This window comes from Oncorhynchus keta, chromosome 28, assembly GCF_023373465.1.
Source record: "Oncorhynchus keta strain PuntledgeMale-10-30-2019 chromosome 28, Oket_V2, whole genome shotgun sequence".
NCBI lineage: Eukaryota > Metazoa > Chordata > Actinopteri > Salmoniformes > Salmonidae > Oncorhynchus > Oncorhynchus keta.
The window spans coordinates 38400420-38414547 of record NC_068448.1 but is presented as its reverse complement, the minus strand read 5'-3'; the positions used below and the strand labels follow the sequence as shown (position 1 = coordinate 38414547).

The following is a 14128-nucleotide window of genomic DNA, read 5'->3' as shown; positions in this document are numbered from 1 at the left end:
TCATAGCATTGATAGGAGAGACCATGTGAGGATATGATAGAGCCAAGGGATTTGATGTATAGAGAGAAGAGGAGAGGGCCTAGAACCTAGCCCTGGGGGACACCAGTAGTGAGAGTATATGGTGCAGACACAGATGCTCTCTATGTCACCTGGTAGGAGAGACCTGCCAGGTAGGATGCAACCAAAGAGTGTGCAAAGCCTGAGACACCCAGCCCTGAGAGGGTGGAGATGAGGATCTGATGGTTCACAGCGTCAAGATCTAGGAGGATGAGAACAGAGGAGAGAGAGTCAGCTTTGGAAGAGCAGCGAGCCTCTGTGGCACAGAGAAGAGCAGTCTCGGTTGAGTGACCCGTCTTGAAGCCAGACTGTTTAGGGTCAAGAAGATCCAGTCCAACTAGCAGCAAACCTAATGACTTGGTGGAGGTAGAAAGTGTTATAGATTAGTGTTACGGAGCCAGTATTACATGTCAAATGTACATGGCCAGTTTTAGACCACATCTACAATCGTCAAAAAATATTTTATCATCGATCTCTAATGGTCATGCCAGCCATGTCTCTATTCTTAAATAAAAAGTGTAATGGTATAAATGGTATAAAGCTAGGATTATCAACTAGATTCAACCGAGGGCCGTTTTGTTTCTTAAGCAGATGGTCAGGGGGCTGGAACAAATTACAAATCATTTGTAGACTGCAAACTGACAGCAAGAAGCCCAACTAGATATAATATTTGACTTAAACATAATAATTTCAAACCTTGCTTACATTATACGATCACATGTGTTTGTATATTATCCGTGGGAATACTTGATAACAGTTTTCCAAAATTAAAATCACTTGGAGGTGTTTTTACAGTCTTTTCTGTCCAACAATGAATACATATATATGTCTATGTGTGTTTTCTGTTCAGAAAACTTGGGCCCAGAAATTCTAAATTGGACAAAGGCTATGCTCGAAGCAAGACAACTGTTCGCCTGTAACAAGGTGCAAAAAATGCAAAGGAAGATTATGCAAAGGCTTCGTAGGACTCCGATTATACAGTACCAGTCAAAAGTTTGGACACACTCATTCCAGGATTTTTTTCTTTTTTTCCCTCTATTTTCTACATTGTAGCAACCAACAAAAAAAAACATTTTTGGTTACTACATGATTCCATATGTTATTTCAGAGTTTTTGATATCTTCACTATTATTCTACAATGTAGAAAATTGTAGAAAAAATCAAGAAAAACCCTTGACTGAGTAGGTGTTGTGAGGACAGACACTGGGAGATAAGAAGAAAGTTATCAAGGCACAAGGCTGTAGATGTAGACACAGGAGGCAGAGGGTTGGTGTCTTACAATGTTTATTCATCCAAAGGGGTAGGCAAGAGAACGGTCTTGTACAGGCAAAAGGTCAAAACCAGTTCAGAGTCCAATAGGTACCGAAGGGCAGGCAGATTCAAGGTCAGGGCAGGCAGGATGATTAGGCAGGTGGGAAAGTAGTCCAGAGTCAGGCAGTGGTCAAAACCGGGAAGACGATCAAAAGAGAATAGAAAAGGAGTGTGGGGAAAACCACACTGGTTGACTTGACCAAACATACAAGATGAACTGGCACAGAGAGACAGGAAACACAGGGATAAATACACTGGGGAAAATAAGGGACACCTGGAGGGGGTGGAGACAATCACAGGGACAGGCGAAACAGATCAGGGTGTGACACAAGTACAGGGAGTGAACATTTAATAAACAACGGACATGAAACAGAACACGAACAGCGTCTGGACAGGGGAAACACAATAACATTCATGCTGACACGGGGATCAAACTGAGGAACAGGCAGATATAGGAGGGGTAGGTGAGTCCAAAGAAGCACTGATGCGTGTAACGATGGTGACAGGTCAAATCAAATCAAATTGATTTACATAGCCCTTCTTACATCAGCTGATATCTCAAAGTGCTGTACAGAAACCCAGCCTAAAACCCCAAACAGCAAGCAATGCAGGTGTAGAAGCACGGTGGCTAAAAAAACTCTCTAGAAAGGCCAAAACCTAAGAAGAAACCTAGAGAGGAACCAGGCTATGAGGGGTGGCAAGTCCTCCTCTGGCTGTGCCGGGTGGAGATTATAACAGAACATGGCCAAGATGTTCAAATTATTTACCTTTATTTAACTAGGCAAGTCAGTTAAGAACAAATTCTTATTTTCAATGACAGCCTAAGGAACAGTGGGTTAACTGCCTGTTCAGGGGCAGAACAACAGATTCGTGCCTTGTCAGCTCGGGGGTTTGAACTTGCAACCTTCTGGTTACTAGTCCAACGCTCTAACCACTAGGCTGCCAGCATGGTCAAATAATAATAATCACAGTAGTTGTCGAGGGTGCAGCAAGTCAGCACCTTAGGAGTAAATGTCAGTTGGCTTTTCATAGCCGATCATTAAGAGTATCTCTACCGCTCCTGCTGTCTCTAGAGAGTTGAAAACCGCAGGTCTGGGACAGGTAGCACGTCCGGTGAACAGGTCAGGGTTCCATGGCCACAGGCAGAACAGTTGAAACTGGAGCAGCAGCACGGCCAGGTAACCTGGGGACAGCAAGGAGTCATCATGCCAGGTAGTCCTGAGGCATGGTCCTAGGGCTCAGGTCCTCCGAGAGAGAAAGAATGAATTAGAGAGAGCATACTTAAATTCACACAGGACACCGGATAAGACAGGAGAAGTACTCCAGATATAACAAACTGACCCTAGCCCCCCGACACATAAACTACTGCAGCATAAATACTGGAGGCTGAGACAGGAGTGGTCAGGAGACACTGTGGCCCCATCCGATGATACCCCCGGACAGGGCCAAACAGGAAGGATATAACCCCACCCACTTTGCCAAAGCACAGCCCCCACACCACTAGAGGGATATCTTCAACCACCAACTTACCGTCCTGAGACAAGGCCGAGTATAGCCCATAGGTGTGCGTAATGATGGGCAGCCTGGCGCGGGAGCAGGCGTGGCAGGTGTGTTCAAACTTTTGACCTGTACTGTATGTAATAAAATGAAAGCAGAATTCTCAGATACGTGTTGAAGTGTAAGAAGGAAAAAGGCCCTCATGGCAATCTGTTTTGGACTTCTGGGAAAATGTCAAAACGGAGCTGGGGGCATGTTCACATGGCAATTTGTACTGGGTGTAGTTGGGAACAGGCCCTCACATACCTGAGCACAGCTCAATCTTCTTAAAACATTACTCTTTGTGGCCCCGCAAATGCATTCTCCTTAAGTATGGGGGTGGGATCGATGGGCCGCTCCTCGGTATCATAGAGAGGGACAGGTCGCCGGCCTTCGCGTTACGGGAACCTGGTCTGTAAGAGATAGTGAAGCGAAATCTAGTGAAAAACATCGCCCACCTTGCCTGATGAGGATTCAGTCTCCTGATGTACCCCTGATGTACCCCAGATATACTCCAGATTACGGTGTTTAGTCCAGATGAGAAAAGAGTGTTTCGCCCCCTCAAGCCAATGTCTCCACATCTTCAGAGCTTTTACCAAAGCCAGCAACTCCCGATCCCCCACATCATAGTTTTGCTCCGCGCTGCGATAGCATGGCTCCAACACCAGCCTCGGACGTGTCCACCTCCACTATGAATGCCAGAGAGGGGTCCGGATGTGCCAATACGGGAGCATCGGTAAACAACGCCTTCAGACGACCAAAAGCTCTGTCCGCCTCCGCCGACCACCGCAAACGCACCGCCCCCCCTTCAGCAGTGAGGTGATGGGAGCAGCCACCTGCCCAAAACCCTGGATAAATCTCCGGAAGTAATTGGCAAACCCTAAAAACCGCTGCACCTGCGTTACCGTGGTCGGAGTCTGCCAATTACACACGGCCGCAATGCGGTCACACTCCATCACCACCCCAGATGTGGAAATGCGATACCCCAGGAAAGAGACGGCTTGTTTGGAGAACACACATTTCTCGGCCTTGACGTACAGGTCATGCTCCAACAGTCGCCCAAGTACCTTGCGCACCAGAGACACATGCGCGGCGCGTGTGGCGGAATAGACCAGTATGTCATCGATGTAAACCACTCCACCCTGCTCGTGAAGGTCCCTGAGAATCTCGTCAACAAAAGATTGGAAAATGGCTGGAGCATACGGCATGATGAGGTACTCATATTGGAAAGATGTGGTACTAAACGCGGTTTTCCACTCATCCCGGATTCGCACCAAGTTATATGCGCTCCTAAGATCCAGGTTTGTGAAGAAGCATGCTCCATGGAATGACTCCACCGCCGTGGCGATGAGAGGTAGCGGGTAACTGAACCCCACTGTGATCAAATTTAGATCTCTTTAGTCAATGAACGGACGCAGACATCCCTCCTTCTTCTTCACAAAAAAATTAACTAGACGAGACAGGCGATGTGGAGGGCCGAATGTACCCCTGTCCCAGAGATTTGGTGACATATGTCTCCATAGCCACCGTCTCCTCCTGTGACATACACGTGGCTCCTGGGAAGTGTATATTTGAGATTCTTCAAAGTAGCCACCCTTTGCCTTGATGACAGATGTGCACACGCTTGGCATTCTCTCAACCAGCTTCATGAGGTAGTCACCTGGAATGCATTTCAATTAACAGGTGTGCCTTGTTAAAAGCTATTTGTGGAATTTCTTTCCTTCTTTTGGAACTCTGGGGGCGGTATTTAATTTTTGGATAAAAAACGTTCACGTTTTAAACTGGATATTTTGTCATGACAAGATGCTCAACTATGCATGTAATTGACAGCTTTGGATAGAAAACACTCTAACGTTTCCAAAACTGCAAAGATGTTGTCTGTGAGTGCAACAGAACTGATGTTACAGGCGAAACCCAGATAAAAATCCATTCAGGAAGTGCCCCATATTTTGAAAGCGCTGCATGCCAATGACACCTTATATGGCTGTGAATGGGCTACGAATTAGCTTATGCTTTCTACGTATTCCCCAAGGTGTCTACAGCATTGCGACGTCTTTTTACGCATTTATGTTGAAGAATAGCCGTAAGGGACCACATTGAGCAAGTGGTCACATGATGGCTCCCGCAGAAAATCTTGCGTAAAGTACAGAAGTAGCCATTATTCCAAGCCATTATTCCAATCGCTTCTAATGAGAAACCAATTGTCCCGGTGGATATATTATCGAATAGATATGTGAAAAACACCTTGAGGATTGATTTTAAACAACGTTTGCCTTGTTTCTGTCGATATTATGGAGCTAATTTGGAAAAAAGTTTTGCGTTGTCGGTCGATTTCTCAGCCAAACGTGAAGAACAAACGGAGCTATTTCGCCTACAAAAATAATATTTTGGGAAAAAAAGGAACATTTGCTATCTAACTGGGAGTCTCCTGAGTGAAAACATCCGAAGTTCTTCAAAGGAAAATTATTTAAGTTGATTGCTTTTCTTATTTTCGTGAAAATGTTGCCTGCTGCTAGCAGGGCATAATGCTATGCTAAACTTACACAAATGCTTGTCTAGCGTTGGCTGTAAAGCATATTTTGAAAATCTGAGATGACAGTGTGATTAACAAAAGGCTAAGCTGTGTCTCAATATATTTCATTTGTGATTTTCATGAATAGGAAGATTTTCTAGGGATATTTATGTCCGCTGCGTTATGCTAATTAGTTTGAGGCGATGATTACGCTCCCGGATCCGGGTTTGAGAGTCGCAAGAAGCAATGCGTTTGAGTCAATCTGTTGTGTGTAACAAGGTAGCCCTATTTGGTAAAAGACAAGTCCATATTATCGCAAGAACAGCTCAAATAAGCAAAGGGAAATGACAGTCCATCAATACGAAGATATGAAGGTCAGTAAATGCGGAAAATTTTAAAACCTGTGCAGTCGCAAAAACCATCAAGCGCTATGATGAAACTGGCTCTTATGAGGACCACCACAGGAAAGGAAGAACCAGAGTCACTTCTGCTGCAGAGGATAAGTTCATTAGAGTTACCAGCCTCAGAAATTGCAGCCAAAATAAATACTTCATAGAGTTCAAGTTACAGACACATCTCAACATCAACTGTTCAGAGGAGACTGTGTGAATTAGGCCTTCATGGTCAGATCTCTGCAAAGAAACCACTACTAAAGGACACCAATAAGAAGAAGAGACTTGGTTGGGCCAAGAAACACGAGCAATGGACATTAGACCGATAGAAATCTGTCCTTTGGTCTGATTAGTCCAAATTTGAGATTTTGGGTTCCAACCACCGTGTCTTTGTGAGACACAGAGTAGGTGAACAGATGATCTCCGCATGTGTGGATCCCACAGTAAAGCATGGAGGAGGAGGTGTGATGGTGTGGGGGTGCTTTTCTGGTGACACTGTCAGGGATTTATTTACAATTCAAGGCACACTTAACCAGCATGGCTGCCACAGCGTTCTGCAGCGATATGCCAGCTCTTAGTGGGACTATTATTTGTTTTTCACCAGGACAATGACCCAAAACACACCTCCAGGCTGTGTAAGGGATACTTGACCAAGGAGCGTGATGGACTGCTGCATCAGATGACCTGGCCTCCTCAATCATCCGTCCTCAACCCAATTGAGATGGTTTGAGATGAGTTGGATCTCAGAGTGAAGGAAAAGCAGCCAACATTTGCTCAGCATATGTCGGAACTCCTTCGAGACTGTTGGGAAACATTCCTCATGAAGCTGGTTGAGAGAATGCCAAGAGTGTGCAAAGCTGTCATCAAGGGAAAGGGTGGCTACTTTGAAGATCTAAAATATAAATATATGTTTAAAACTTTTTGGGGTTACTACATGATTCTATATGTGTTATTTCATAGTTTTGATGTCTTCACTATTATTTTACAATAATATTTTATTGTATTTTACAATAGTAAAAATAAAGAAAAACCTTTGATTGAGTAGGTGTGTCCAAACTTTTGACTGGTAATGTATGTACAATTTGTATATGATGTTGACCTGAAACAAGGAAAATGATATAATAATTAAAAATATATATATATATATTTAAAAGAGAACTTGAGGTGGCAAATAAAACCACCAGCCGGCCAATTTGTTTATGATGCTGAGTTGAAACAAGGAAAATTATATTATAATAAAAAATATTTATTTCTAAATGAAAACTTGAGGTTGCAAATAAAATCACCAGCAGGTTTTATTTGCTAGGGGAACCCTGGTATAGAGTGTGATTTGTGAAGTGAATCAATTCGCCCTCCCCCCGTTCAGCTTGAACTGATTTTATTGCTCAGGATGAGAGCTTAAGGGTTCCCTCCTCTCCTAGGCCTTCTCCAGCATGGCTTTACAGCAGAATCTCTGGAGATTATGACGTCACGGCCCCTAGTTTGCAGACAGGGAATTGAATCACCCATTCAGGGATCACCGACTAGGATTAAGTGTGGGTAGGTAGTAGCAGGTAGCAAGTGAATGATTGGGAGCCATTGGTTACTGTACATGTACTGTATGTCTCTGTGAAAGAGTACTGAAGTAACTGGAGAGGTTGGATGGTGGGGTTTTGCTATAGCATCCTACTGAAGATGAAACATCAGTGATGTGAGAAGTTTGGGTTTTGTGGAACTTCTCTCAGCTGGAAAAGTGAGCATACTGAGTGGTAAGTCGGCTGCACTGTATTTATACAGTCAATAGGATTATATCTATGAAAGTACATATTATTGCATTAGCACTTGGCATTGACAGTGTTCTGGCTTGTATTGCTATAGGCTACGATAGTCTTGTATTGCTATAGGTGTGTATTGCTATAGGCTACGATAGGCTTGTATTGCTATAGGTGTGTATTGCTATAGGCTACGATAGGCTTGTATTGCTATAGGTGTGTATTGCTATAGGCTACGATAGGCTTGTATTGCTATAGGTGTGTATTGCTATAGGCTACGATAGTCTTGTATTGCTATAGGCTACTATAGGCTTGATGCAACACGCTTCTGTTTCAATGTCATGTTTTCTTTTGGAAAGACATTAACCACTGTTGTGTTAATCAGACGTTTTTTTTTATCCCCTAACCAATTTATCCTCACATGCCAAAGAATACTTCATTAGGAAATCTATTTGATTGAGGACAATTAGGATTCCATGGATAAAGACTGTAAGAGGTGCAACTAACTTTCATGTCATTTCCAGCCTGTCCAACCTTGGGCAAGACCACCAGACCAGCAAGATGAAGGTGAAATGGACCAAGTTAGGCATGGTGGTCTTTTTGCTGATATCCTTGGTCATGACGGGATGCTTTATTTGGCAGTACAGGATGCCAAAATTAAAAATGGGTAAGAGTCAAAAGAGAATTTCCCATCCCATGTGTGGTTCCATACATCCACTGATTCAAGAGCCATTCTTGAATTGTGAGTGTGTTCTAATGGGGGACCGTTGAGGTGTAGCCATTTCGCCCAAGCAGACAAAAATACTTCGATGTGGGTTTTAACATGGAAACACTTTTGTACATGTGGCTTCCTTATCCTCTTTGGCTTAATTGCTCGTTTGCAGGGGCTGCTGGGGATTACACAAAGCTGCTGGATTACCGGGCCCTTTAATGCAGGCTTTAACACCAGGGGCGGGAGGGAGGAAGAGTATGAAGTGGTACGAAAGTGGGTGTTCCTGTACAGGACACATACTGTAGATCAGGCATGTGCACAGATAGGGGTCTACCTGTGCCCTGAACACCTGTCCCGTTGTCCTCTCACTCACCAAGTGTACTTTTGGGTGGTTGTATAGTTATTATTTGTATTATAATTATACCACCACCCCCTGCAGCATAAGATTTGAGGAACACTTGATTTATATCATTATCAATAATTTGGTCTGGTTGGCTGACAGCCTATGCGCAGCAGAGCGAAGCAGAAAGACATAGAGAGGAGCAGTTGCATCTGCGACCCTCTGACCTCCGACCCTTCTTCAGTCAGGGTTTGCACTGTGTCAGGGCAGCAGAGCTGCAGCAACACAGGTAGTCTACACTCTAGCTACCCACCGTACAGTGCCTTCAGAAAGTATTCATACCCCTTGACTTATTCCACATTTTGTGGTGTTACAGACAATGACAACGTGAAATCTTGTTTTTAGAAATGTATCTAATTCACATAAGTATTCCCACCCCTGAGTCAATACTTTGTAGAAGCACCTTTGGTGGTGTTTACAGCTGTTACATAGTATTTTTGGGTAAGTCTCTAAAATATGAAGAGTGGTACTCAGTAATGTGCTGTGTCGGGGTTTGCCCCTAACATAACGCTTTGTCTTTAGGACAAAAAGTAAAACATTTGCCACATTTTATGCAGTATTTGTGTCTTGTTGCAAACAGGATGCATGTTTTGGAATATTTGAATTCTGTACAGGCTTCCTTCTTTTCACTCTGTCATTTAGGTTAGTATCTTGGAGTAACTACAATGTTGTTGATCCATCCTTAGTTTTTTTCCTATCACTGCCAGTAAACTCTGTAACTGTTTTAAAATCACCATTGGTCTCATGGTGAAATCCCTGAGCAGTTTCCTTCCTCTCCGGCAACTGAGATAGGAAGGACACGTGTCTTTGTAGTGACTGGGTGTGTTGATATACCATCCAAAGCCTAATTAACAACTTCACCATGCTCAAAGGTATATTCAGCGTCTGCTTTTTATTATTATTTTTTTTACACATCTACCAATTGGTGCCCTTCTTTGTGAGGCATTGAGAAACCTCCCTGGTCTTTGTGGTTGAATCTGTGCTTAAAATTCACTACACTAGTTGCTATCTAGAACCTTAAGGGGTTCTTCGTCTGTCGCCATAGGCTCAGGTGGGTGCCCTTTTTTCATTTTAAGCACCTGCCCCGTGAAAGGTCTGTGCACGTCCCTGCTGTACATGGCCTGGTACAGAATAACATAAACTGGCAACAGAATGAGTATTGTCTACTATTTGGAACACAGACAAATCGTCACATCAGATAGTAAATTACACAACTAACATGTGAGATAAGGTGACCTAAAACAACCACAATGGTTAAATGTCACCACTTTAACATAATGGGACCATGTTGCCAAAGAGAATTGGATGAACCTCCCTCACTCAAACAGTCTTTTTCTGTTGCAACTGAAAATGATTGGCGTTAGTAGACGTGAACTGGCTTAACGGCCCAGTTTGGTACCACGTGAAGTGTGATTCACCGACTGCACTTGTTACACCCCCTTTCTTTCTGTCCACAGGCAATGTTGTGAACATTGAGGTGAAGGAGGAAAAGATGTGCCCCCGTTTCCCTGAGCCAGTACTCCTGGAACACCCCATCCCTGCACTCAAGGAAGCATTAGAAAAGGTCAACAATAACATTTCAAATCGTGAGATCGTGAATGGAATTTGTTTGATAACAAACGTGAATTAGACGAGCACTAGACTATATATACACAGACATGTGTAGCTGACTTTACTTTACTTTACTTTGTCAAACATGACAGATTAGCCCTGTGTTGTTTTTGAGGCAGAAAGCACAACATGCACATTTTTCTTCACAAGATGTCATTTCCCCCCCCCCCCATACAGATAGATGTTGTCCTAAGGTTAAGTATTCATGACACTACACTACCAGCTCTGTCTGCCATCATTGTCTTCAACGACTCTGTGTTGTGGAACGGAAACTTTGGCAGAAGGAACGGGAGTGATCCTTCCTCGCCTCCACCCAACGAATACACAGTGTACAGGTGAGCTCTGCTCTTCCTCTGTTGTTAAAACATTTGTTAGAAGCATGTTAGATGAGATGTACATGATTTCTGTGACAGATTTGTGTCTATTTCCAGAGACTTGGTCAGGTTGACAATGAGAATATTCGGAGATTTGCCACAAAGGTGAATGGTTGCAGGAGTAATAACACTCAACAACTGTTTCCACAACAGAATTGCAAGTCTCTCAAAGATCTTCCCGACACTGATGCTGTACAAGCTATGGGAGGAGGGGAAGGTGGCCTCCTTGGATGACCCTTTGGAGAAGTATGCGGCAAACTTCACCATCAAGAACCCGCTGGGGAAGCGGCGGGGAGTAGTGGATGTCAAGGCTGGTTCTGACAGAGACACCCAGCCACGCTCTCCCTCTGTCACCCTGCGCAGGATGGCCGGTCAGCTCTCTGGTGAAGGCACTCTTCCTCTTCATGACTGTACATTAACCTTAGCTTACCTTGGCCATTGCGTGAGTGGAGAGAGAGGCTATACTTAGATCGAGACTTGTCCCTAATGATGGCGGTAATAAGCTCCTGGCCTATTAGCCTTTTGTCCTGACCAGATCCCATGGACTGTGCTGTAATGTAATGTACTGTACTCTCACGGGATTAAACCTGAGGAAAGCACTACGTGATAAAGGGAGTTCCCTTGTACATTCCTTTGACTCCAGAACGTTTGACGTTCTTTTGACTCCAGAATTTGTTTCGTCTTCAGGGTTACCCAGACGGCTTCGGTCAACAAATCTACTCTGGGGTGGAGACACAGACGCTGCTATAGATCTATTACAAGATGATGTCCTGGTGGCAGACCCAGGCACCAAGTAAGATGTACCTCATTCCCCTTCCTGTTAAGAGCTTATTCAGTCAATTTTGGTAAAAGGGTGGTGGTGATTTAATGTGACTGTGACATGGGGTTGCAGGTTACCCTAGTGGTTAAGAGCGTTGGGCCAATAACCGAAAGGTTGCTGGTATGAATCCCGAAGCCGACTAGGGGAAAATTCTGTTGACGTGTCCTTGAGCAAGGCACTTAACCCTAATTGCTCCTGTTTCACTCTGGATAAACGTGTCTGCTAAAATGACTTAAATGTAAAAATCACCAATACTTCCTCTCGCTTCCCTAGATGTCACTACAGCAACGTGGCCTTCTCTTTATTGGCTAATGTCTTGGCCGAGAACTTTGCAAAATCTGACTACGAGAGCTGGGTGTCCGACAACATCCTGGAGCAGCTGGGGATGGAGGACACAGGCTTTGATATAACCCCAGCCATGCAGAGCCAGATGGCAGTGGGCGTGTACAGCAGCGGCCAATCGGCACCCCTCTACGACCTGGGCTGGTATCGGCCTGCTGGCCAGATGTACTCCACGGCGGCCGACATGGCCAAACTAGCCATGGTGCTTCTGGGGGCTTACAGCCGGCCCCTCCTCCAACATGACACCCTGAAGACCCTGCTGACCCCTCTGTTTCGCTGCCACCAGGGCTACTTCGCCAACTACACCGGCACGCCCTGGGAGGTCAACGAGCAGCTGGGCTACGAGGTGGTTCGTAAGGACGGAGACCTGGACGGCTACGCCACCACCTTCTCCCTGGTTCCCCGACTGAAGCTGGGCCTGGTGGTGCTGATGGCCGGGGTGAGGCCGCCAATAATGGACGGGGATCTGGTCACTCAGGCCTTCAGCCATCTCATCCCAGCCATGGAGAGCGCTTTCAGGAATGCACAGCGCAAGCTCTCGCCGCCGCCCGACCCCACGCCCTATGTGGGCCTCTTCACCTACCAGAACATGACCTTCTATGAGATAAAGGCGAGTTTGGGCGGGGTGCTGGTCATGCAGCAGTTTGGGCCCCAGGTGGACACCATGATGTTGGCCAAGTACAGGACTATCAGGCTGGACTTCCTGCAGGAGAGGGTGTTCAGGGTGGTGTTCGAGGGGGAGTACCCTTGCAAGCTGAAGGTCAACAGCATCTCAGTGTCTCTGGAGACCCAGGACAGGCAACTCTTTAACTTCTATTATTTCAACGAGAAGGGCGTGTCGCCTGGATTCGACTCTCCTGGGCTCAACACTTACAAAGTGCTCCGGATAGCTCGACGGCCAATCTTCAACAGTTAAACCCTGAACTGTTTTTATTGTATGGAATCACAGATGGAATTCTGGATTTTAAGTGGATCATTTCAGAGCCTGAACAGTGTGCAGAGACTTTGGAATTTTAATTTTTCTACCCTTTCAAATGCTTATTTGTTTTATGTGTATGACGTGAATGAGTAAATTGTTGTTTTTCCTACAGTGAATGTCAGAGGGCCTTGTTATTGTGTTCTGTAAAGTAGTGCAATTGTAAGTCGTTTTATAATAATCTTATCTTCAATGTCAATTGTCTTCCATGCAAATATCATGCTGTCTCTTGCGTGAAGTTATTCTTATTGAATGATGCATCATTAAGGTTACATGAAGGTTAAATTAAATGGGTGCGTTATATTGTTTGTTATACTGTGGTGACACATTCTTTCTGTTACCTTGTTACTTCAATGAAAGAAGCTGTCGTCACTATGATAGTTATTTGTCTCGCGACGAAATATGACTGTGGTGACAATTCTGGAAGCTAATGTCCACTTTTCTCACTTTTAATTCATTTAAGTGCCTCAAATGACCTTGGGAAAGAAAATCCTGTTGTCTAAATGTTTTGTCACCACATTTTAGATGGCAAGTGCAGAGCTCCCTGGCCTAAAGAAAAACTCCATCCAAAAACGATATTTGTGGATTTGTTTTGTTCGTCCATTGTTGATATAGTCCCAAAATGTTTTGCATGTCAGGAAAACAAGTTTCAAGATATGTAACTTTCAAAATACAATAATACTGCATTCATACAATGCAATTATACAAAATTGAGTAGAGTCCATATGCTGTCAACACAAACTAAAAGAATAAAAGAAACGTCCTCTCACTGTCAACAGCGGTTATTTTCAGCAAACTTAACTTAACTTAATATGTGTACATATTTGTATGAACATAAGATTCAACAGCTGAGACATAAACGGAACAAGTTCCACAGACATGTGCCTAACAGAAATTGAATAATGTGTCCCTGAACAAAGGAGGGGGGGGGGGTTAAAATCAAAAGTAACAGTCAGTATCTGGTGTGGCCAGCAGCTGCATTAAGCACTGCAGTGCATCTCCTCCTCATGAACTGCATCAGATTTGCCAGTTCTTGCTGTGAGATGTTACCCAAGGCACCTGCAAGTTCCTGGACATTTCTGGGGGGAATGGCCCTCACCCTCACCCTCCGGTCCAACAGGTCCCAGTACTCAATGGGATTGAGATCCAGGCTCTTCGCTGGCCATGGCAGAACACTGACATTCCTATCTTGCAGGAAATCACGCACAGAACGAGCAGTATGACTGGTGGCATTGTCATGCTGGAGGGTCATGTCAGGATGAGCCTGCAGGAAGGGTACCACATGAGGGAGGAGGATGTCTTCCTTGTAACGCACAGCATTGAGATTGCCTGCA

The 14128-nt window shown here is 44.6% G+C and overlaps 1 protein-coding gene across 2 annotated transcripts; it reads left to right on the top strand.

Annotated features, from left to right (window-relative positions):
- Positions 1-7232: 7232 nt before the first annotated feature.
- On the top strand, positions 7233-13102 carry LOC118360428 (putative beta-lactamase-like 1). Of its 2 annotated transcripts, none has more exons than XM_035739682.1 (7): positions 7233-7347; positions 8084-8226; positions 10129-10235; positions 10460-10617; positions 10810-11039; positions 11344-11449; positions 11750-13102. In XM_035739682.1, exons 1-7 carry the CDS (start codon positions 7271-7273, stop codon positions 12732-12734), a joined length of 1806 nt encoding a protein of 601 aa, XP_035595575.1. In that variant the 5' UTR covers positions 7233-7270; the 3' UTR covers positions 12735-13102. The 2 variants fall into 2 exon arrangements, with proteins under 2 accessions (XP_035595575.1, XP_035595576.1); XM_035739683.1 differs by lacking the exon at positions 7233-7347 and adding an exon at positions 7361-7540.
- The last annotated feature ends 1026 nt before the right edge of the window (positions 13103-14128 follow it).

Coding starts and splice junctions, on each gene's coding strand:
- LOC118360428 (XM_035739682.1), top strand. CDS start 7,271: ATGACGTCACGGCCCCTAGTTTGCAGACAGGGAATTGAATCACCCATT. Junction 7,348..8,083: donor CCGACTAGGATTAAGTGTGG/GTAGGTAGTAGC, acceptor TGTCATTTCCAG/CCTGTCCAACCTTGGGCAAG. Junction 11,040..11,343: donor GATGGCCGGTCAGCTCTCTG/GTGAAGGCACTC, acceptor TTTCGTCTTCAG/GGTTACCCAGACGGCTTCGG.